The sequence below is a fragment of the Spermophilus citellus genome, assembly GCF_964194105.1.
Source record: "Spermophilus citellus genome assembly, chromosome: 3".
NCBI lineage: Eukaryota > Metazoa > Chordata > Mammalia > Rodentia > Sciuridae > Spermophilus > Spermophilus citellus.
Window position 1 is genome coordinate 205,281,085 of NC_138184.1, and position 25,683 is coordinate 205,306,767.

The window sequence follows — 25,683 nt, forward strand, 5'->3', positions numbered from 1 at the left end:
ACAAATTTGAGAGATAATAATCAGGTGAATAAACATAGATTAAACATCTCAAAAGATGTCAAATATGTCTCTTGTTTATCCAATAAAATGGTACCATTCCTGATATAGGAAAGTGAGGCAGGAAATATAGAAAGGATACTGAACATATAAAACTATTTTTGTTTGATATTTCCATTAGTGATACCTCTCTATATACCTACATACACAACTATAACATGTCATTAGTTGAAATTATATTATTTCCATTATTAATATGACTATATGAGGTATAGATCACATATATAAAATCTCATTCTTTGTGGAAATGGCTAGGTGCTAATATACAAGAAAACAACTTCTTGTAAAGGAATTTGATAAGTTGAAACAAGATAAGCTAAAGGAAAAATTGTCCCAAAGATTATTCTGAATGTGATATATCGACTACCACATCTCCCCCATAATCTTATATCTGCATTTAGTGGGACAAGAAATGAAATCAGTAGTGCTTATTGAGTCTAGTGCCTTCCTTTAGTCAAAGTCACTCCAAACTTTAATTTAAAAGAACTGTTTATTATCCAAGTTACACACATGTAACCCCAGAGATTTGGGAGGCTATGGCAGTAGGATCACAAGTTCAAGGACAACTTCAGAAACTTAGTGAGACCCTGTCTCAAAAATGAAAAATTCCAAGAGCTGAGGTTGTAGCTCAATGGTAATAAGCACCCCTGGATTCCAGCCCTACTAGTATATTCAAAATCCATGTGTTAGGGAACATGGAACAGACAAGCACATGAAAGCCTTCATTTGTACTTCCCAAATCCATTGGTATGTCATTTTTTTTCCATTTGCAATGAAAATGTAAATGAAAAAAGTGGGTTTTGGTACTATATTGTAACGGGTTGCCTACCACTTTTATTAACTGGTGCCAAGAGAACATGGCAGACATTTGAAGTTACTCTGTCTTTAGTCACTCAGAAAGTATGGACTGCAAAACCGTCAGGTACCTTGCTAAGCATGGCTACATGCAGTCATAAGCCAAATAAGCATAATTTTTACCTTAAAGAGCACGTGGTTTCTTTTTCTTGTACTCCAAATACACAAAAGGAAATTAAACAAACATTATAGTTATCATAGCAGATACACAAGTTGCAGTAGTTTGTTTCCTAACTTTACATAGTTTCAGGGATCAGGGGAGTCCTCTAAGGAAAGAAAGAGATAGTAGTAGGGTGTCCTAAAACACAAAGGCAGGAAGAATCATGTTGTGTGAGACTGAAAGAAAAATTTCAATAAGACACAACCTGAAGTATAAAGGGTAATCATGAGAGATGAGATCAGATAGCTAGGCATGGGGCCAGATTATACAGTTACAGACATTTAAAGCTGCATAAATACTATGACTGTATTCCAAGAAAACTGAAACACAGTTTTATTTAAGTCAGAGGAACACCATGATTAAATACACATTATAGAAGAACCACTATCAATTGAGGAGAAGAGATTGGGCGGGAACTAGGCAATTAGACTGGAGAGGCACAGTGGATAAGAGGCTCTTACAGGGAAAGAAATGATAGAAGTCTATGCATAGTCGTTATAATGCCTTATAAGGACAGCAGCAGTAGAAAGAATAAAGAGATATGTCACATATCTTGGCATTTGAAAGTACAGGATATGGAGAACAGAAATGAGTCAAAGATAAAAACCTGAAGGTGTACATTCCCTGTGGTAGGGACCTACGAGAGCAGCTGTTTAGGTTGTGCAGGGAATAATGAGATGAGATTTTCTATTCTGAACCTGTGGAATTTGAGATGTCCCAGAAACATCAATGTGAAGTTACCTAATAGAAGGTTCAATATATTGCCCTGGATCTTAGGAGATGGACCTGTCATAAAGATAAAGATTTGAAAATCAGTTTACAGATGGTGACTGGGAATTCAGGAGTAGTGAATGCTACCACTCAGCACAACTAAACAGAATGAGCAGTCAAAAAAATCTAGTTGAAAACCCTGAGAAATGCCAACAGCAGAAGAAGACGGAGCTAGAAAGAAATCTAAGAAGGCATTATTCAATTTAAATCGCTCAGACACCAAGGAGAAAAGCAGATGGAGTTGGTGCCAGGGAAGACAAAGGAATAGATTCCCCTAAGAAGGAATCACTGCCTCCAAGGCAAGGGAAAACGAGACCAGACGAGTAGGGTTAATGACAAGAACAATATTGGTGACTTGAGAAGAGCAGAGCTATGCAAGGTAGTGGAGACAGAAACAGGATGCACTAAATTGAGAAGCAAAGATAAGAGAAAATGGAAGAGTAGACAACATTTCCAAAAGCATGGCTGTTGGCATTGAAATTTCAAAGTAGATTTGGAAAAGCAAAAACACCTTTTAAGATTCCAAAATTTTACCAGACATTGTGGTGCATAACCTGTAACCCCAGCAGCTCAGGAGGCTGAGACAGGAAGATGGCAAGTTCAAGGCCAGTCTCAGAAATTTAGCAAGGCCCTAAGCAACTTAGTAAGATCCTGTTCAAAATGAAAACTAAAAAAGAATGAGGATGTAGCTCAATGGAAAAGCACCCCTGAGTTCAATCCCCAGTACTGAGGGGAAAAAAAGATAGTAAAGAGATGACCACTAACTCTTTTTCAAGTGACAATGTACAGGTTTCTTGTACTTTAAAGGCTTTCAAGTGACTGTTGATTTCATGTATACAGTTCTGAAAAGGAATATTTTCTCAATAACCATTTGTTTAGATAAATAATTGCACTAGAAGAAATCCAGCTCTGCAGACAGAAATTCTGGAATATGTCTTCATTAATTCCATTGGTATTTCCATGGTCAAACTGTTACAGTTGATTGCAGATCATGTCAAGTGCTTTATATACTTCATGGATCAATCACATTGAATTCATAAATTTTGCTCTGAAATTTGGCCCTTACCCAGGTCACTTCCTTTTTTGCCCAGTCAGGAATTGCTAGCAAACTGCAAATTACAATCAAATCTCAATTTTCCAAACTAATGACTTCGGAGAGCAATAACACACAATCCAAAATGATGGTGAATTCATGAACCATTTATCTCTGCAATGTATGTTCATTAAACTCAGCTATCAGTGCATCCTATATGGCATTTATAACAAAATGATAAGCTATTTCAACTGAAATGACTCAAGGGAACTTGTTAAGTTCTCCAACTTCTGCATTTGTGCTACTTAGTACATTTTATTGTTTATATCGCCTCTTATATTAAGGTAACTCCTTAAAATAAACTAACATAAAACAATTATTTCTCTCTTTCTAAATTGTTCATTAACAAAAGTAAAGAGAATTGTATGAGGACTCCATTTTCCCACCACCCTCATTCAACAATTATCAACATCTTCTTTTAAAATGTTCCCTTTGTTAAGTAAAATGACTGTTTTCTAACATAATACATATTAAGAGAGCAAACAAATATTAGAACTAGAGGAGCTGTAGACATTTCCATTTCAGCCTAATACCCCAGTGAGGATAGTGAAGCAAGCAGAAAACTTTTTCAAAATCACAGAACTAACTGATAGGAGGTAAGAGTAGGATAGAACTCACATCTTTCTTATTCTCTCTGGTGAAATCAGAACTACACTTCTACTGTCTTATTCTTGGTGTAGAATTTTTTCAAACATCTATTATTCTCCACTCTCCACTGTCTCACAGAACACACACAAGTACACACAAACACACACACACACACACACACACACACACACACACATGCATGCACTTGAAGTTTTTAAAAGCTGGTATTTAAGCCATATAGTTATTGGGCAGAACTTTTAGGAATGGGGAAACTGAGTAATGGGCTATGAGAAGAAAAACAATATTCTTATCTTGAATTTTTTAAGCCAAAATATAACCCATACATATCAAACAATATATTCAATATTGTTTTTATGAGATTATTTCTGCAGTTCTTGTATTCCTTTTATCACTTAAAAGGGAGGCAATTATTAATTTGACATTTGCACTTTGGGGTTTATTATAACAAACAGCAAATGTTTCTGTAACTGAAAAAGTGTGTAGGACTTTATTTAGTATTGATTTGAAATGCATACCATGTTTTCCCTTGAAAGTTTTCTTGTGCCTAAACTGAATTTGTGGGATAATTCTTTGGAGGAGCTCTCACTCATGCTTGATGCTAAAGAGATTTACTCAGGGTACTGTGTGATTGCAGAAGGCTTGGAAACCCACAGGTTACAGGTAGGCACATTCTGATAGCAGAAGCACCTTTTTGTTTATCTCTGGCAATACCTGATTGTTCTTGCTGCTATTAACCAAATGATAGGTATATAAGCACAAATAATTAGTTAACAAATGACAATAAAACTGTTGACACCAAAATATCTCCTGATGCAGATGACTTCCAGTTGATTAACAGGCATAAAATGCTTGCATGAATAAAATTACATGTGCATATTTATAATATAATTATAGATGAGAGAGATAAAGGTGTTAGAGTATATAGCGCATGCATGAACTTACGTGTGTGTAACAATTTTCACCCCACATAAAGAAACTAATTAAGATGCATAAAACAGCTCTCAGTCAAGTGGGAGAACCAGGGATTTAACTATCAAAGCATGACAGTACAGTACAAGAAAGGCTTTGTATTAAATAATGCAGACCATTTCTCTACCAATGAATGATAAGCTCCCCACCTCTATTCTGAGGCCACTCTGAAAGAAACTGCCCATAAACCTTTCTCAGGTGTGTCTTTCCACAGTTTCCTGTGTAGAGAGTGTGACCTTCTCAATTTTTCTGTCACCCAGCCCCCCCTTTTCTCCTCCTGCTCCAGGATAGTTATTATTTACCAGGAGCAGAGAAATCCCACTTGAAAGGTGGCAAATTATGAAGCTAACCTAAGAAGCAGAGACTGACATATCTGAGAGTGACAGAGGAACAGAGTCACCTCAGCTCTTGATTTTCTATCCTTGACTGAGGCCTGGTAGCATTTTCTACCCTTGAATCTTTCCAATTAATTCTTGTTCACTTAGGAGTTGTGGAGTCTTTTGTTTTTGTTTTCTTTTTCTCTTGAAGCAAGCGAGGGCTAAGTAGCCTAACATTTCTTAAAGCAACCTTCCCACATATAGTACAATTCTAGGTTTCACATTTAAAAATTCATGTTCATAGTGCAGATTTTCTGCTGGTTAACCTTGAAAAAGTTGTTTAACCTTTAAGCCTCAATTTTGTCACCTGTAAATTGAATGTGCACTTGAATATTAAATGAGATAAATCATAAATGAAAATAACCAGCAATTTCATAAAGTTTTTTTTTAATTAAACTGAGTTTGGAGTGTGGTTTATAGGTTCATGCTTTCCAAAATGCAGTTGTGACAATAAAATTTGTAATAAGAGCATAAGATGTTTTGAATTCTGACCAGTAGCCCAGGGAGACTTTAGGAATGTCAGGCCAATTAGTCAAGCTATGGATATGTCCTCCTTCTATAGCAACCATTATCCAGGAGTCTGAACATATTCTAGAGTATCTCCAGCAGGATAAAGCACAGGGTTAGTTCTTAAGCAAGCTTTTGCTGCTGCGCTTAATATCCTCTGGAAGAATCTGAGCTACCCTTTGATAAATGCCTAAATACCAATTTAGACAACTGGACTCTGGTAAGTTAATTAATTTTTATTCATATGCATTATGAATGCCCTACTTATACTCTTCAATAATGTGAATGTTAGAAAATTACTCCACCATTGTAATTAAATGACTTAATATACTTGTGAAGAAATTTTTATTATTTTTTTAAAGAACTCAAATTCTAAGATTAAAATGGACTTATGTTGGATTTTATGGGTTTTTGTTTCCATTATGTTTCTAACAAGAAATTGGTTGCTTAATTATATGTACTTAAAAGAATGAGATAGTAATGCTACTGTGCCTTGTCACCTTGAAATACATAAATTAATTTTTAATATTCATACCTCTAGTAATGTGGCAAAATTTTTAAAAAGTACATTATGAAAAGGGAAGCAGAAAGTACATTTTTATTTCTTCTTATGAAGAGAGATCATTTGAGATTTTCAAATTATAATATTATTTGTGTTTTATGTGAAATAAAATTATTGAAAAGTGCTTACTTCATCTTTGAACTGTTATGAATTTTTAGTGTATTTGAATTCTCAGAATGTGTCTTTATAGTTTGTTCAATTGCTAATAAGAAGTCTTTACCATTGTTTTCTTACTGAAGAAAGTCTGAACATTAGTTGATTTTACCAACATATTAACATTAACTGCTGTAGATATAAATATTGCTCCAGATTTTTGTCTTTTAATTTTGCCTTATGTATAAATGCACAAATTTTACTGTACATTGTGAGTGGTCTAACCAACTAAGATTGAATGAATGCATGAATAACCACATGAACAGCTGTACTGAGAGTCTACTAAGCTGCATATGAAAGGCTAGTATTGGTACAGTTTGTCTAGAATGAAGTGAATGCTTTCTATTTGTTGACATGACTAGGAACTGGGTTCTGGGGAGCTTTACAGAGAATATCCACCAGTTTCCTAATTTAAAAAGGAGAGGATAGAGGTGAGCAAGACATAAATCCTTCCTTAACCTCGGGCCTCAGTGTTACAAAGTTGGAGTATTGGTGAGTTGACATTGTCCAACAATTTCATAATTTAATGTGCACAACAAACTTATGGGATGCTTGCTTAAAATGCACATCCCAGGCCCCAGCACAGGTGTTCTGATGCCTTAAGTCTGGTGTACATACATAAAATCTGTGCTTTAATCCCATTTAGATAGCATCTGATGGAAGTGAGTGCTAAAGGACATTCTAGTTTGATTTTATTAAAAGTTACTAAGTTGTCACATTTGTCATGTAACTTAATAGTCTTGTTTTCCATCTTGATATTCCAGACTCAAGAAAAGGTGACATATGCAGAAAGTATGCACTTTGATTGCAATTAATCAGCCAACTTTCCCTGTCTCTAGAATATTCCCAAATTTTAAACTCTGATTTTTGAAAACTGAACCAGGGATACATTGTAAGACAGATCATAAATGGACATGTATCACACTTGCATTTGTTTAATATGCACTTTCCATGCTATACTCTAAATTACATTGGGCTGAAAACATGAGTTCCTCACACACATCAGTAGCTGCACTGGCTAGCAGCAATGCCAAACACCATTAATCAAAAAATACTTTCTTTTCAGGAAGATGCCTGCATTCCTTGGCAGGAGGTATGAGTGGTAGGAGAGGCACATGGCAAGGAAAGATTAAGAAAATGTTTAAAAATAAATTCTAGTAGATTTACTAATCTGTCAAGGGAATACAGAACATTTTTAAGATTCAGTCTTAGGTCACTGTATGAAGACAATGTCCCCAACCAGATGGAGCAATAATTTAGTTTTGGAAATCATATGTGAAATGTCTATGGAAGATTATAACAGTGAATAACTACACATATGTATGAATCTAAAATTATGAAATAGGGTAAGCAGAATAAAGGCCTTCATAGATGTCCAAGGTCTAATTCTCAGAACCTATAAGTTCTGTCTTACATGTTTAGAAGAACTTTGCAATTGTAACACTAAGTATCATGAAAAGGGGAAGGAATCTAGGACTATCCAGGTGGGTTCAATCTACCATATATCCTTTAAAGCAAAGATTTTTGTTTTTCTCACCTACAGAGAATCACAGAGATGGCAGTATAAGGAGATATTGCAGCTTTTGAAACCAGAGACAGGTAACCATGAGCCAAGGAATGTAGGCAATTTCTAAAAGCTGGGAAAAGAGAAGAAAGCCTACAGAAAGAAAAGTAGCTCTGCCTATACCTTGACTCTAGTACAGTGAGACCTCTGTAGGTCTTCTGGCCTGTAGAAGTGAAAATAATAAATTTGTCTTATTTTAAGTCATTAAGATTGTGCTCATTTGTTACAGTAGCAATAGAAAACTAATAAGAGGAGTCTGGGTTAAACATACACATTTATATCCACTGGTCAGATTTCTATAGACAGAGACATTTATAAGTATACAACATATAAACACACATATACAGTACATATAACAGAAAATGATTTCCATCATTAGTTACTGCCACTCCCTCTTAGTCTCTGCAATCTTATAGTACAAATTATAAATGCAGTCCTGGGTATTTGCTGGTGATTATTTCTATCCTCATCCTTCCTCTCCTGTGGAATTGGAATCCCATAAACTACTGACTGGAAGCCTGAAAAGTGCATATATCCCAGAGAGCCCCTGGTTTCTGGTTAGGTTTGCCAATAGAAATCACTTCTTGGGTTGTGGGAGAAGTGGAAATTAGGAAATGGGCAAAAAAGGCAGGTGACTGCAGCTGCCTTAGCATATAAGTAGTCACAAGTTCTGGTGGTGGCTAGCAGCAGTACCAGGGCAAGTGGTGACTTTGCAATAGCTGCACAATTGTGGCTAGAGCTGGCAATGGTAGGTAACAAGAGCTTGGGCAGTGTGACCACGAGCTCCTTCAGGGACTGTGAGTTCTTGTATGCCTGCAGGACAGTGGTGAGATGGTTTCTGAAGCCACAGTACCACTACTACCACCAACCTGAGAGTGCAGGTTTGCAGGGTCCATTCAACACCACTTTTCCCTTACTTCCCCCAGACCTGGCAGTGGTAGTGACTTCCCAGTGGTTACTAATCTCTGGGTAATAACACCTTCCCTTTTCTCTCCCTCGGGCTTTTCAATACATTTGTAATTGTATTCCTTCCCTCCATTTGAAAGCCTGAGAATGGTTTCTGTTATCTAACTAGACACTGATACAAATGCTTTTGTAACATGAAGTGGCAGATGATATACATTGATTGAATACATTCCTATGGGCTGAGAACAGAAGGTATGTGTATAAAAGCTTATATCTGCACATCAATTTTAATGTTTGCTCATTGTGTGAACATACATATGTATAACATATACAGTCCTTAGTCACATAATATTTCCTCATTTCAAATAATTTACTGGCAAAATAGGTTTTTGTTGCAGAAAGACAGTGAATGGGGCACTGATTGTTGTTTAAAATTTCCAAAGGCAGTAGAAAACATTTAGGCACAGTAATGAGCTTGGATACCTACCATCATGGAAACAGTAGTTTTAGATTAAATATCTTTCCATATAGAAAGGGGAGAGGATCCTTCCTCATGGCAGCGAACTCATAAAAACAAGTTGTCTACTTCACTAAATTTGCTCTGATAAAAACACCAAGAAAAATAGAAAAGCCACTTCAAATGTATCATCACCTTGAATTAAGGCTGTATTAGGAAAGTAGGGCACACTGAGCATTTTTATTATAAAGTTGTGAAAACATGGGCTGCTATTTCTAACAGTTGTGTTAAACAGAATGCTAACTGGCCCCTATGCCAGTGCTTCTCTTCCCAAGAAAATACTTCAGTACAGATCAGTATTATAGGGCCATCCAGAAGAGCAAAGATGTCTACCACTGATATCAAAGTGTTAAGTTCCAAGTCATTGCTGAGAACATTTTAAGGGGTTATGGAAACCTGGGTTTAGAAGAACATGTCAAAATGATAGAAGTAACCATTGGTTACATTTCATTGTGCACTTACTATGTACCAAATACTGAACTAAACCTTTAACATTCATTAGCTCACTCACTGTATACAATGCCCCTATAGATAGGAATGACCACAAGTATAAAATGTGAGGCTCATCATGGTACAGCCATCACACAGTTGGTTAAAGCTGACATGGGAGAGCCGATCAGTTCAGTCCAACTTTGAAATCAATACTTTTCAGCACTTCTGTATACTTATTACAAGAAGGGAAAAGTTTCATGTTCTTACTTTAAAACTGGAAGGGTGGGATAAGGGTAAATATTTAAAATAAGGTAAAATACAGTCATGTACTGCTCAATAACATTTCAATTAATTATACAACATTACTATGATGGTGGTCCCATGAGATTAAAATGCAGCTGTATATATAGCTCTAAGGGGCTGGGGATATAGCTCAGTTTGTAGAGTGCTTGCTTTGCATGCACAGGCCCTGGGTTTAATCCCCAGCACCATTAAAAAAAAAAGTTGATTTTCAGTTCCCCATTCCTTATAAGAAACTATGTCTCGTGAACTTACTGTATAAGTGAATAAATTAGATTAATGATGATTCAAATTTGGAACTCTTATTTTCTTGTTCATAATTATTTCTGATTTTTTTGTAATAACAGAAAAGTCATGATTACCTATCTCATTTGGCTCAATTGACAGGAAATAACTAGAAGATCTAACAGCAGAACAACAGAGGGATAGGAGTTTAGTTCTATAGTGAGATTTAAAGCCATATGTCCCTACACATAGGTGATTTACTTATGTCCTTGTTACATGGCCTACAGGGTCCTGCATGGCTGTGTTTAAAAGGATGCTAACTGGTCTCCAGTCCTGCCTTGGCTTGTAGCCGCTCAGCCCATCCCAGGCCCGACATTCATTCTTGAATCCTGCCTTAGGGGTCTGTACCACAGTAACTCCTCCCCATTCTTCATGTCTCAGATGAGTGATCTTTTTACTCTTGGAAGTTTTCTATAATTCTAGGACTAGCTGGGATCACCCTGCTCTATCTCCCGAGTGCTATAAAGTAAAAAACTGCTTATCACCTATCTTCATTCCCTGTCTACAGACACCTACTGTGTCTGTTGTGCTGGCTTCAGTATCACCAGCACCTGGCACAATCCCAAGTATGTGTTAGTAACGTCCCCAAAAGTGTTTGTGAACTTAAGATCTGAATTCTACCAGCTTTGAAGAAGAGCCATATGCCTGGAGAACTTTCCACTGGGAGCCTGGGGTTACAAGTGTGTATCTTCCAAGCAGAGAAGCCCAGAGCTCTTCCAGCTAGCAAAGTCCTCATCTTAAGGGCCACCTTCTTCATGGTCTCCACACCCTAGAGGGCCCAAAGCAGCCGCCAAAGCAGAATTGTAAATTAAAAATCATCTTCAGTGCCCTATCCAACACTCTCATTACTACTTTCAACGGTCTCATTCCATCTCCTTCAGGGATGAAACACAGCTAAGATGCTAGGTTAAGAGAAGAATCTTTTCCAAATCCTTTATTCACACAGAAAAGTAAGTAACTAGCAGGATAAAACGTAAATAATTAGCAAGTTATGTATTTGCTACTAAATGCAAATATATATATATATATATATATATATATTATGTTTTGAAATATAAATCGAAATGTCTGGCATCAATGACCAGGAATAGAATATTCTCCACAAAGTAGAGAAAGGATTTTCTCTGAATCTGAACAATTGTCCCTGCCTCCAATAGACCCCTAAGGAATGGGGGACACAGGAGACATGAAACCCAGTCAAATGTACTAATACAGTCTCTTTTCTAGGTTCAATATCTATAATAACCCCTCAGTTCCCAGCTGATTACACTTTTGGTGCTGGCCTGAAAGCTGCAGCACACTGCCAGACCAAGAGGATCACCGAAACTTTGCTCTCAACCGCTGTCATTCTTCAGTCTCATGCAAACAACTGAAGTTTCAAAACGGAATTCTAAAAAATCCATATAAGGATATAACCAAAAGGACAAAATTGAAAAGCCTACATATAAAAGTTTAGAACTGTCTTGATCTAAATTAATTTTAGACTCAGCCCTAAGTGTTCAGCACCATGGAATTACTATAACAGGGACAGCTTGTGTAGTTCATCTATTTCCCACTGCCTCTGCCCTATTCCCCCGACCCAAAGGAGGAGTTTGGTCACTTATCAAAACCTGGAGGTATTATGAGGTATTTATTACTACTGCCCAGGATTATTTGGCTTATGAGGAATTTCCCTTCACACAATGTGATTTATCCTTAAGTTTTGCTACATGGCCAGCAAGCCATGGCCCATAGTAGACCCTTAGCAAATAGTTAACTATATAAGTGACTGGCTCTTACTTTTGACTCTTCAGTTGAAATTTTCTTACACTTCAATATTAGAATCTTTGACTGCCCCCTAAGCCAGCCTACCATATGCAGGTTTCTATCCCACAGGCTGGCTAATCCCATGGACACAGTTTAAAGTGGGCCTCCCTTCTACTTTGGGCACTTTTAACAGGGGAAAATTTGTACTATGTTGGGAAAATCATGGATCCCTCAACAACATCATCACTCTCACAAGCCCCACTTCCCATCTCTACTACAACAGTAATCAAATTTCACCTGAGGTTTTGAGGAGACAAGACAGTTTCAAAGCATAGCATACATGAGTTCTTTAAATATATATAAATTCATTTAAATTAAAATTGATTAATAAAAGCATTATTTGGTCCTCATAATCTTGGCCATAATCCTGTTCCCATAGTAACAAAAAGTTCTATTTTATCCTCATGCATGCTTGTGAAATTATAACAACTTTTCTAATAATGTTTACATATCATTTGCACATAAATTTCATTTTTGTGAGAAGTGCAAGCTAGAGGTTTCTTTCTTTTAATCACATATTGTTATCTTGCCACTAAATACATAATTCACATCTCCTCTCAAATAATGAAAATTCGCCAGAGCCATTCGTATTCCCAAGAAATTTTTAAATTTACATGATGGTCAGACCTTTACATTTCAACATGTAATATTAAGTGAAAGATAATGAAATGCTTTACAGGTATCACCCTGGATATAATCTGTTAACATTTTTACCTAATCAGTATTCTCCTGTTCGTGTGTTTCAAAGACTTGACAAGTCTCCTTCAGTCAACATGAAGCAGCTGAAACACTGTCCAGTTACCTATCCCCACCCAAAACGGAGAGGTTTTATTTAATTGCTCATTCTCAGTTGAGCTGCAAATATATGTGTTCCTTACCTGAAACTCATTTTAAAAATTTTTAGCAAGGCAGTTTATAATCTATCATGTTAGGATGGTGGTTGCCTTTGGGGTAGGGTGGTGTCCAGCTAAAGAGGCTCCGAGGCTTTTAGAGACCTCTCATCTTTTATAGGTACATCCGGGGCATTAAAAAGTCAGTACACCTGTGATTTGTGACAATTTCCATCTTGTGACATTCTTCAATACAAAAGTTAAAATACCTTCAATTTAGGTACAATCCTATCCAGGATAGGAAATTTGAAGAACTTTGAAAAATTATCACTTCAATTGATCTTATTACTTTCACTTAAAACTAATGTTTTTCCCATTAGGAATTTGCAAATATATAAGTCAAAGACTAAATAAACTAAAAAGGACAGCCTAAAACATGCCTTTGAAATGGTCTAATTTTCATGTTCTTACGTTTACCTTCTAGAAACAGAATATAGATGGTACAAAACAGGAACATCAGGGAAAAGTAGACAGTATTCACAAATGTGAACAGTATCTTTCTAAGTGTATCATCATGTTTTGCTGAGTTTATCAAGAATATAGGAACCATGAGTTTTATATTTCAAGTCTTATAATAAACATTATAAAAAGCTTTCTGAGTGGCAGGAATTTTAATTTGTATACAAGAAAACAATTCCAAGTGCTGTACCTGGCACAGGATGGTCTTTGTTCTCACAAGTGTTTCAGTCCTTTACAGGACTTAACAATGAGAATTGCCAGCTGTCTCTGAATGTTTAAAGGGATGTCATGTTGAAGAGGAGCTCTTCTTGCTTCCCTACTCTCTTGCCTCACAAGGACACACAGAGAATCAGGGAGTAAAAGGAGAAAGAAACAGAGACACTTGGGTAGAAGCAAAAGCAGACCTGCATTAATGCAGTACTCACAGAAGACTAAAGTCATCTGGAGAAGCAGAGAGTCCCCTACCACAGCAAATGTTACCACATGGTAAGGGGATTGTATTTGTAACCTATTGTTGCTCTAACAAATTATCTCAGACTTACTGGCTTAAAACAACACAAACCTATTATCTTTCAGTCCTTTTAGTCAGGAGCCTCACTGAGCTAAAATCAAGAGTTACTAAGGCTGCAATTGTCCTGGAGGTTCTTTGAGTGAATCCATGTACTTCTGTTTTCCAGTTTCAAGCAGGGGCCTGCATTGTTGGCTTATGGCCTCTTCCTCTAACTTCAATGCCAGCAGCTTAGCATCTTCAAATCTCTCTCTGACTCTGACACTCCTGCCCTGATCATATGAGCAATACCGAGACCATCTGCATAAGCCAGGGTAATCTTCTCAGCATCCTCTATAAAATCATATCTGCAAAGTCCCTTTTTCCATGTAATATCCCGGATTTAGAGGTTTCAGGGATTAGAATGTGAATAATTGGGGAGTCCATTATTTTGCATTACAAAGAAAAATATTAAAATTATGTAGAAGAGGCTAAATTAGATTGCTAAGGCCCTTTTCAATGTTTAGACTGTATAAATATAGAAAAGAAATAAAATATCTATTAACAATATAACAAAAAGTTCACTTGTATTCAGAAACTGACCATGCTATAAACCTGATCCTTCTTCTGAGGGTATTTCTACCTCTCTCTCTTTATATGTAGTCTGAATAGTCTACATAAAAAAATTACTGTTTAAAAAAATCCAAGCTTCTCATATGAACAGTGGTCACATCCTGACTAATCCAAGAAAGGAAAAGTGCTAACAAAACCTTGGTAGAAGGTTTATGCCTTTCCAGGCACATGACAGTTATGCAATGACTACCCTGTGGCTACACTAGGATTATACCTTCTCAAGGGTTACAGTGGCCACTGGCTGGTAATTACAGTCTGTCTTTCAATAAAAAAGAAAAAAACTGTGAGTATCACTATTTTTCCTCCTTATTACACACTCACTACTCATTCACACATTCCTAAATATCAAGGGAATTATCAAATTCCTAATCTGTACTTTATTTCACAGAAGCTATTAAATATGTAAGGATGAAAAATATTTCAACTCAAGAACAAATTTCATCTGTTTATAGCCAATCTGCCATATCTTGTGGCCTTTTGCAAAAGATGTTCTAAAAGGGTTATACTTTGCAATTTGGATTAATAGGAAATATTAAATTATACTCAAAGCAATTGATCAAATGATCTTGGTAAATATTATAGTGAGAACCATTGTCGTAAAAACAGTAACCACTTCTTCCATCTGTGGAAAAGTTTGTATCCTGAATTATTATACCTGGGAAAAATTTCTATAGAAAAAAAAATTTCTTCTAATGGAACCAAAGGAAAATACTTACCACAATTAAATTTGTATTGAAAGCTATTTGTTTTCTATCAACATCATTATATTAATTAAGAGAAAGAAAATTATTTCAATTGAATTTTTGTAAGACTCAGAAATTTTTCCCCAATGCAATATCAGATGTGTGTGAGCACACACAAAACATACAACATGAATAGTAAAGGGATGCTGATATTTACTGAACACTCAATGAATGCCAAGTACTGGGCTTGAAAGGCAATATTAGCAATCGCCTTTAGGCCCTGTGAAGAATTAGAAATTTAGAATTAGCTAAAAGAAGTCATAAGATTTCTAATAGAATAATTAGAATTTAAATTTCGGCAGTTTAACTACATAGCCTTCATTTTTGTGTGGGTGGGGTGCCAGGGATTGAACTCAGGGACACTCACCACTAAGCCACATCCCCATCTCTATTTTGTATTTTATTTAGAGACAGGGTCTTACTGAGCACCTTTACCTATGTATATAACATACTACTAAAAAATTAACATTTATGTAAGTTAATGTTCTTAATCCTTAAACATTTTCTATAAATTTTCTTAAATTTTAGTAACTTCAAAATGAATACTTAGGAAAACTAAAATGCTATCCCAATTTTCTAGATTTTTTTTGCAGTAAAATTGTGTAGGAGGTACTACTCATTGTATGATTATATCTAAGCAGCTATGAAATCATAACATAAAAAGATCAATGACTAGGTGAAAATTTTCAGTATGCCCCAAATCAGCTACACTGTTGTGACAAATATGTCACTGGTAGTATCCTGAGTGATAGAAAATCTAATACTGTTTTATACAACATTGTTCATTTATTCATGAATATGTTCATTTATTCCACAAATACTGGTTGATCAAGTATCATAAACCAGAGGCTATGCTCAGCTTTGAGGACATAAGGGTGACAGAGACATACTACCAGAATTTCCCATTCTTTGGTAAAATGGAAACCACAAACAACTCAGCTCAGTGACAAGGTAAGCAAAGGGTAATGATGGCAGCATGTAAGACACAGTACTTGACCATGCTGAACTTCTTAATTAAGACTGTAAGAGATGGCCAAACAAAATAAAGGGAAAAGAGGATTTGAGGTTGAGAAACAACATATGCAATAGCGTAAAGGTCTGTAATCACATGTCATAGTTAAGTGTTTTGAATAGTTCACTATAGCATCACATAAAAGAACAAGTAGAGTGAAAGATTAAGATGGGAGTGGAAACCGAATCATGAAGATGCTTAAATATCACCCAGGAATTTTGAATATTTTTAGATATGCAAGTGTAATTATTATGGCCTGTTTCATGTCTCTTTACTTCACATTCAGGTGAAACAAATCAACAGGGAGTGTTAGACATAGGGGAGACTCCCTCTTTTTCATCATTCAAAAGAGTCCCCATGGTTATTTTCTGTTTAGAACATGACATTTGTTTCATTCACAAAACGAAAATGCATATAGCCATTGCCTGCTAAGAAAGACATTGAGAAATATCATTATTTATAACAAAATCGACATCTGGAAAGGACGTGTGAATGGAAGAGCTGGGAAATTACTGCTTGTCTGATGCTGACGAAGTATTTAGGACAAGTGAAGTACTAAGTAGCTGTGGGAAGAAGGGCTATGGAACATTACTGGTAAGTACATTCTGGATGAAAAGAGGGTTGACTCTATATTCTGAGCTATAGATGAATGTTATGTGTCCATGATAAACAGAGAAGAAACATGCATGGCTGAGTCGGGGAACAGACAGAATAGGATGGTTCTCAAAATTTCAAGGAGATAGTGCATTTATATTTAAAAGTATTAGGTCAAGAGTTATTTGCAAACCAAAGAAAAAGATATTGAAAAAATTGACAATCATTTGAGTGAAAGGAATAAGGATTGTTAGGAAGATTTAATAAAGAGGTAGAATATTGGTTAGAAAAATCAAATTGGCAGAATCTGTTTCAAAATAAACTATATTCTGCCTCATACACCCACAGAAGAGTAAAATAAATTTGCCAAAAGGAATTTGCCAATTGTCAAAGCCAAAAATTGGCAGCCCTAATTATGCTTGCTAGAAATTAACAGAATGAATACTCTCCATGAATTATTCCCAAAGCTGTCCAGTACAAAATCCTGAGTGGCATCCCATATCTGGGCATTCCATATTTTATTATTTATTTATAGTTTGACTTGCTTTACCCATTAAAACAATAAAATATAATTTTCAAAAAATGAGAGATATGGGATATAAAATTAAAATAAGAGCTACACTTGGAATAGAAGATGAGGTGTGGATATCATGTTGCTTTGAAGGTCAACTTCAATCCCTATTGCTTCGCTAAGCCCAGATTTGCCTCTGGGCTTCCTATCAGCCCAAGAGAGGAAAAAAAAAGAAAACAGAAAAAGAATTCACTATATAGATTATTTTTCTGTGGAAAAAAAATATACATCAACAGTTCTTCAGAAGTATATTTAGATTTTTATTTCAAATTTGAATAAAAATTGAATTTAGTTCAAAACACATTTTCAGGGTTCCATCTCTGGAAAATTAAAAATCATTAGTGAGAATATTTTAAAAAACAAATTAAAAATTCCTTTTTCCATTTTAAATATAAGTAATATTCTTTTAAAGTGTTTTGATCTCAATTATAATGAATGTCTTAGTTACAACTCATAATGTTGTCTTAAGTAGTAATTCAACTTTCTAGGATTTCAAGTTCAGTAAATTCTTCCAGTACAAGAAGACTATCTAACTTAGGGATCACTGTAACTATATTTGTTATAATTTGTTACAAAGATATTTTCAAGCAAAATAGCATTTAAAATTTTGTATTCAAATTAGTTTCTTCAAAATATATACATATAAAGATTTACTATGATGATGCATACTTTGAGCAAGCCAACTTCCCACTTAATGCATTTAATAGAGTTATTTGACATATATGCTACTCTTCTTGCTCCTTGATCCCAATTCAGCCTTAAACCTACTGACATTTCAAGCCCTGTTAATACTTAAAATATGAATAATATGTATTTTAGTGCATATATATATTATACAATAAATATGTCAGTTTGAAAAACTATAAATAGCTAAGTTCTATGTCAAATCCATGCCAATTTAACTGACAAATGATGCCAACATATTTTATATTTATTGTATTCCCAGATTATAGAGCAGCAGCTTAAAATAGGTTATCTTCATTTTTGTTTTATTTTTATCCTTTATACAAGTCTATCAGTATTTGTAAAAAATAATATATAACTAAATCTAATTTGATTTTTTAAATCAAAGTTCATTTAGGGATAATGTGCATTTTATGATAAAATTGTAGTAAGATACCAATATGTGATACTTTAACAAAGTGTCATTCAGTTAAAACCATGTTATATATCTTATTTTATATCTAAAAGAAGCAAATCAAGGGATATGATCCATCAAATTTTAACTTCGAAGTAAATGTCATATAATCTAATAAAATCACAAATTAGAACATTCAAATACTCATTTAATTCTTTTTATCATGGAAGTAAGTAAACATTTAAGCTCTAGAAAGGTGACACTTTCTCAGTAGGAAACTACAAGTTTCTGAAATTGGTTAGTCAGGGGAGATAAGAAAGGATAAAAAAGCCAATGAGAAAAGAGAAGTTATCTTAATATGATACCTAACATAAATATATGTATTAGAATTATAACTGCGTCACTATTGAAAATATCTGAAAGTTTTGATGCAAAAGCAGTATTGTGCATTCATGAATTCAGGAGGAGGAAGCAGGTGCCTTCTCTACAGGAGGGCATGTCTTCATAACTGTCTTTGGCTCACAAAAACTGAATTAGCATGAGAACACTTTTAATGTGTTTAACATGTACTTACTTATTAAGCATAATGAAAATATACACAATTGAATACTACTTCTCTAGAAAAACAAACAGGATTATCATTGTGCTCCTTTTCTCATTTAAGAAGTTCTCTGGATAGGTACACCTTCAAGGAGATTCATCTTTTCTAGAACTTCTTTCATTTATGGATACACATTTATAATTTTAAAGAGGGAATTTTATAGAATTTTGGGTCTATTTAGAATGCTTGTTTATTTGTGTGGCACTTCCTTCTATTAGGCAATTTAGACAAATGTATAACTTAGGAAAAGGTTACTGAACATTTATAAAAATTCAAGAACCCAAAAGTATTGCTCAGATGACAATACCAAAAATTACTTCTACAATTAATACTTTAGGGTAATACAACAGGCATTCCTGGAAACATATTTTTGTTGTCTAATTATGGTGCTCCTGGGAATAAGCACTTCATAAGAAATATCATTTTATCTAATCTTCAAAATATTAAATGTTAAATGTTTGGTGCAGATAAAATACACAGCTATTACTAATATTAATATTTAATCAACAGGTATCCTGGATAATATCCCTACAATTAACCACACAGAGACTAAATAAACTATAACAAAGGATGCTTAAATAAATCCAAACTTGAGATGATATTTTAGGCTACATAAAATAACTAAAAATCAATTCAACTAAATTTTTAATGTGACATTAAGGATACTCCTTGTTTGATTGAATTTGAATATGGTTACAGAAGAACTTAAAAGTTCCCCCAAATACCAAATTAATCTATAGATATTTTTCTTAATTAATGTTTCAATTATTGTAACAAAGTTTTATCTTTATATGTTTGATGTTAAAAGACTATGATATACTTGAACACAGGCAACAATGTATGTATCTTATCTATGTTGTGTGTGAGCATACATATCTCATACTAATTTTTAAAGTCACCATCCAGTCATACTATTTTAGAGCTGAGAAAGGGTAGGGAGTAAATATTCTAAAATGTAGTAACATGCACATTTATTTTTCAAAAGTTGACTTTTACCATTAAGTGTTATGAAATACTCTCTTATTTTTCTTTCATTTTCCTTAATCTGTCTCTGGAGTTAGAGCAACATAAACTATTTCAAATCAATTATTCACATTCTAATTAGGATGGAGACACAATATGTTATTTTTATACACAGTCTCTAAAAAGAACAGAGATACAGTGATATTTCCATGTTTTCATTTTGAAGATAGAAGTGAAATTTCACTCTATGATGTCCAGGTTACTTATCTATGAATATTCTTTAGGAATAAATTTTTTATCTTCAGAAGTAACCTATAAACTGTTTCATATAAAAGAATTTCATATAAGAATCCAATATGTTTTCTAAATGAAATTATTTGAAATAAAAATATATACAAATACATTTATTCTCTTTTCTACTTTTAGTTTAATATCACAGATTTTATAAACATGTGATTTGACCATAACAGATTTATATAATAAAACACTTTAAATATGAAACTGAAGACATATATCTATAAGACAGTAAAATGTCTAATCCACACTATGCAGGTGTATTTATATAATAACTATAAACAAGGAATGCTTATTTTGTCAAAGAGAAGTTGTGGCCTTTGTCCTATCTATAACAGAATATAATATGGTCTTGTTCAATAATTGTATTTTATTGAATATTAATAACAGGTACTACTGTTAAACAGCTCTATCGAAACAGAAAACTGTAAATAAAATAGAAAGTAAAGACACTTGCATTCAAAGAAAAAAAGAGTCAAAAATTAAAGTAACAGGGAACTTTGTGAAAGTTAAATCAACTCATGATACCCCAATCTATAGTTCTAGATAAATGGAGTCTCAGTAATGGAAATAATTAAAGTCATTAAGGTAGAGGCCAATTTTAGATCATTCTGCTCTAAATTTGAAAAGGTATTGTCAGAGTAGCTATGTTTTTTTAAGAAAAAAATAGATGACTGTGTTTAATGACTATATGACCTGTGAGCTTAATGTTTACACTTAGGGGGGATATCAACAAATTTATGTCAATCTGAATGAGATATATATCTAAATGTAACCTGATATATATATATATATATATATCAGGTTACATTTAGATATATAAATGTTTAGTTTCACACTTTGCAATTCAGTAATAAAAGAGGCCAAAATACCCTCGTTGAGACACCAGGAAGTTATTCAAATGTGCCAAGGTCTAGGGTCCCTTTTGTGGTGACCTATTTTAACCTAGGAAAAAAGACTAAGTATTATGTAATGGGGAAAGAATCTCAGTTTGTTGGAAGACTCATCTCAGCAACCTGCCAATTTCAGAGAATGAATGAACATCAGTTCATAATATGGCCCAGGTCATGTGAGCAAATATTCAAGCCTTGAAAGCCATGCACATGCCATAGTAAAGTCTAAAAGAAGACAAAGTAAGTCAATTTGGGTTTAGGAAGTACATATACAAGCTAATTCAGGGATCTTTCAATGATCCATATGAAATTTCAGTACACTCAGAACCATTCAGTGAGTCAAAGCATAGAGCCCTAATAACGAAGTAAAGAATTAGTATGGTAGTAAAAACTAGCCCAGTAGTAAATAAAAATAGGATGCCTGGTATGCTCTGGTCATCCAGCACATCCACATTCACAGACCCAGCCTCAATGGAGTCAATCAAGCTTCTGGGAGATTAGTGACCAGAGGGAGGGAGGGAGGGAAGAAGGGACTACTCTTTCATCAAGTGACAGAAATTTCCTCTGTAAATAGTAGATATTTGGGAAGATAACACCATATTCCAATAAGTTTAACTAGAACTAAACAGTGTAGAAACTATGACATTTCTCTCCCTTTATCCTGAGATCATTAAGACATATACACTATAACATACTATTATCCAGTTGAGATTTCTATAACCTCGGGTAGAGGTGTGGAGACAGCCACAGAGATTATGAAGGCATTGGAAAATAATACTGATGAGAAAATGGGAAGATTCTAGATTTACAAGACAAAATGAGCTTAAGCAGGAATTTGAAGGATTTAAGTCTGCTATAAGGAAGATTCTCCTGATACCCTGGGTTCTTAAAACATTGAAGTGGTTTGCCGAAACTGCAGAAACTCCAATTTTGGGAATCTGTAAAAACAGGAAAGATAACAGATCTGCTTGCTGCTCAGAAGGACTGGATACAGGCCTTATTCAGCTGGAACTTCCCAAGTCCCTTCTAACCCTGTGATTTTAATTGTAAGTGCTAATATAAACAGTATTTTCCATGTAACACTTCTGACTCAGTACCATTTAGAATGGGGGAGGGGTGCAAAAAACACTTTTTACAGAACATAAAAGCAATGAGTTTGTCATATGGAATCCTAGTGATATCTTTGAGTACTTATACCTTTTGTTTTTAAACTTCTCACGCAAATCTTACAGAGAGCTTAATGAAATATTTTTATAATATAATGCAGTTTTGAATAGTTCATACCAATGAGCATTAAATTGCCATGGAAAGTACCAAACATAATAAAAATCAGGCAAATAGGCAAATTAAGCTTTTCCTCTTTATATCATACAGACTAAAATATTTTTTTTCTTTTCATTAGGCTCAAAGTTACTCATTAAGTTTGGATACTTACTTATTCATAGTCCAAAACATTTTTTTTCTTGAAACACATCTGAATCCTTAAAATAATAGTTTTATAGTATCAAGGATGAATTGAGAATACATTTAAGTCTTAGATTCTGATGCAAATGTTTTATAAAAAGTAGTTGAATAAATCATACAGTAAATAGATTGGATAGTTTACTAAGCTAAAAAGAAATCAGTTAAATTGAATGTTGATATATTTATATATAACAAACAAAATCCAATTTGGATTCCCACAAAGGAACTCTTTTGCTTCCCCCTTAAAGAACCTACATAGTTAAACATTAGATTTAATCAAGTTTTAACAACCAACACCTTTTCTTTTGCTAATGAGCTGAGGCAAAATCTTTAAAGAGTTTATTATCTTATAAAGTAGCAGCAGCATTATTAATTTCAACTAACGACTTCACAAATGCACATTATAAAGTGCCACTCAAACTTTCTACACTTCCCAAATCCACAGATTCCTAAGTTGACAGTACCTTCACAGCCTCGCAGTTAACTGCATTCAGTAAATATTTGCATCCATAGCACTACAGATCCTAATGACGGTTCAAAACGCTCATGTAAACACACGCTCCTCTCTGTGTATTTGTCAATAAATTGTATAAACAGACATAGTGTACCTGTAGGCAAGGCTCATTGTATCAGGACAGTATCTCTCAATATCTTTTTTTTTTTTTTACTTGATGTTGATTTTAACGTGTGTAGTGTATGTGTGTGTGTGTGTGTGTGTGTGTACACGCGCGCATATTACCGGTGAGGGGGATCCATTCTTGCAGAGGGGCCCTCTGAAGACTCCTTTAATGCCCCGGTAGTGCCCATTGCTGAGATGTCTGGAACTGATGACCAGGTAACAAGCCATGTGGGTCCAGGCGAGGGGTGCACAATCTCAACTCCTCTCCAGATGACCAGCGTGGGAATGTGGGCTGGTTTCTCACCAGCAGCAGTGACTGCCACCTCCCGAGAAGAATTGGCCAGCAGCAAGCTTGGGACGCAGCGCCCGCGCGTTCCTGCTCCTCACGCGGCGCTGGGTTTCTGCTGCCAGCAGCGGCTGCTGAGACTGAGGCGTCGGTGGCGGCAGTGGCAGCCACACAACACTTAGGGGACCCGGCGAGCCAGTCCACATGCTGCTCTGACGAGGTGGCTGCTCGATCGCGGGCCAGATATATGTGTCTATGTGTGTGTACACACACACACACACACACACACTAAAGACAACTTCCTGGGTCTGGGTCCACCAGGAAATTAGGACTCCGCCCCCCGCCCCCTGCCTTCGCACCTAGTGCACGCCCCTGGGATGCTCAGGCGCGGGTCCCCATCTTCTGGCCCGGGTAATCCCCAGACTGGGCTGTGGGATGCGGCGCCAGGAATTCAGCAGCAGCAGCCTGTGCCAGGAGAGTGGCGGGGAGTCCTTGGAAGCGCCAGAGCACTGGCCCCCTCTGCAGTGGCGGGGAGAGGACGAAGGAAGCGATGGGCTGTCTGGGACGAGGACAGAGTGTTGGGGACGAGACGACTTCTGAGCGGGGGCAGTTAGCGCCGAGGCTGGGAGCCCTGGGCTCTGGCCACCCGGGAGGCTCCTGATACTCCGGGCGGCGAGGCGAGGAGGCGACAGCTGCCGCGGCGGCCGCGGGAGGCTTTCGGGGCTGTGCGACCCGCTGCTCCGCCTCCTGGAATCAGCCTCCCTAGACCCCGGTCCCTCGGCTCTGACTCTGAGCCAACTTTCTACCGTGTTTGGGGGCGGGCACCTAGGATGAATGGGAGGGCCTTGGCGGAGGAGACGGGCAGCCAAGAGAGCGTTTTCTTTACTCTTTCGCTGCCTGCTCACCTTCAGCGTTTCTCCAGCGGCCCGCTGAAGCCGCGTTGGCAGAAGCAACAGCTCCCCAGCCGGCGGTAAGGATGAGCTGTTCAGCCCCAAATAGGGCAGACCTATGAGATGCTCTATGGTAGGTAATGCATGGAGGAGGAAGTAAGTTTTAGGCGGAAAACTTACATACCATATAGAAATCAAATATGAATAGGTGCATCTGCATATCTATGCACCTACCTGGAGTTATAAAACTCACAAGCCTTCCTGAATTCATGAAGAGGCGAGATATTTTTGGTCGGTATAAGACCTCTGTTTTCACAACCCCCAACAAGCACCTTCTTAAAAGTGATCTTCAACAGACGTGATTTCCTTTACTGTAAATTAAACCACCAGGGAGCGAGCTGCACTGAAAATAAAAGACCAGTGCAAAATTGTGCTCTACCAAGAGAGGGAAGCCCTTCCAGGCTCTGGAATCAGTGTGCCCCCTCCTCCACCCCAAAGCTGGCCTAATGAAGTTCTGCAGTCCCTTTCTGCCCCACCTCCTCCGCTCTGAGCTGGGGATAAGCAGAAGGGTCACCTCCTTTCCCTATTTTGTTCCATTAATTGAAAGGTCACAGCTCTGCTAATGCTGGCTCCCAGTTTTTTCCCAAGTTTTCTCTAACTCTCCAGTGCCCCACAATGATCCCTTCACTTTTTGGTTGACATTGAGACTTATCAGACACAACAGAAGCATTAAAAAAAAAAAAAAAAACTAGTAATTTAATTTTTATTATTTGGGTAATTCATAAAGCTCTTAAGAAAATATCCAACTATAACTTTGTAACTACTCAATAAAGTCTTCACTTTTTGTTTATATTAGTACAATGCCTTAATGTCTTTTTTTATTAAGAAGCACATAGGTGTATTTCTGATTTGAAAGGTTTTAGATAATCTTATTAAGGTGTTTAGAAAGCTTCCAGGAATACAAGGTAATAAATAAGGGGGAAATGACATTTCCTTGCAAAACCTTCTAATTGAAAACGACTGAAAGAGTTAGTGCAATGTAAACCTTGTAGAAGTTGTTTATGTTAAATTTTGAAAAAAAAATTATAAAGCAGTGACAATAGATGCAACACATCATCTATCTCCTTCCTATTGATGTGTTAAAAATCACAGCAATGGCATGGTTTAACAATGCAGTGTTAATTCAACTTTGAGCTGTAAAATGTTTTATGAAGCTGGGAGCAAGTAACTTTCCTCATGTATACACATTCAATATATTCTTTCCAAAGGGGGGAAAAATGTAT

The 25,683-nt window shown here is 35.9% G+C and overlaps 1 protein-coding gene across 1 annotated transcript in view; it reads right to left on the bottom strand.

Moving 5' to 3' along the window:
- Positions 1-23,874, bottom strand: part of ZNF804B (zinc finger protein 804B) — a gene marked incomplete at its 3' end in the record, with an annotated part of 520,665 nt that extends 496,791 nt beyond the window's left edge. The window contains exon 1 of the mRNA XM_081287342.1: positions 23,345-23,874. Within this exon, the coding sequence (XP_081143468.1) occupies positions 23,345-23,452 (108 nt within the window). The 5' untranslated portion in view covers positions 23,453-23,874. The remainder of the gene's footprint in view (positions 1-23,344) is intronic.
- Between the last annotated feature and the right edge of the window lie 1,809 nt (positions 23,875-25,683).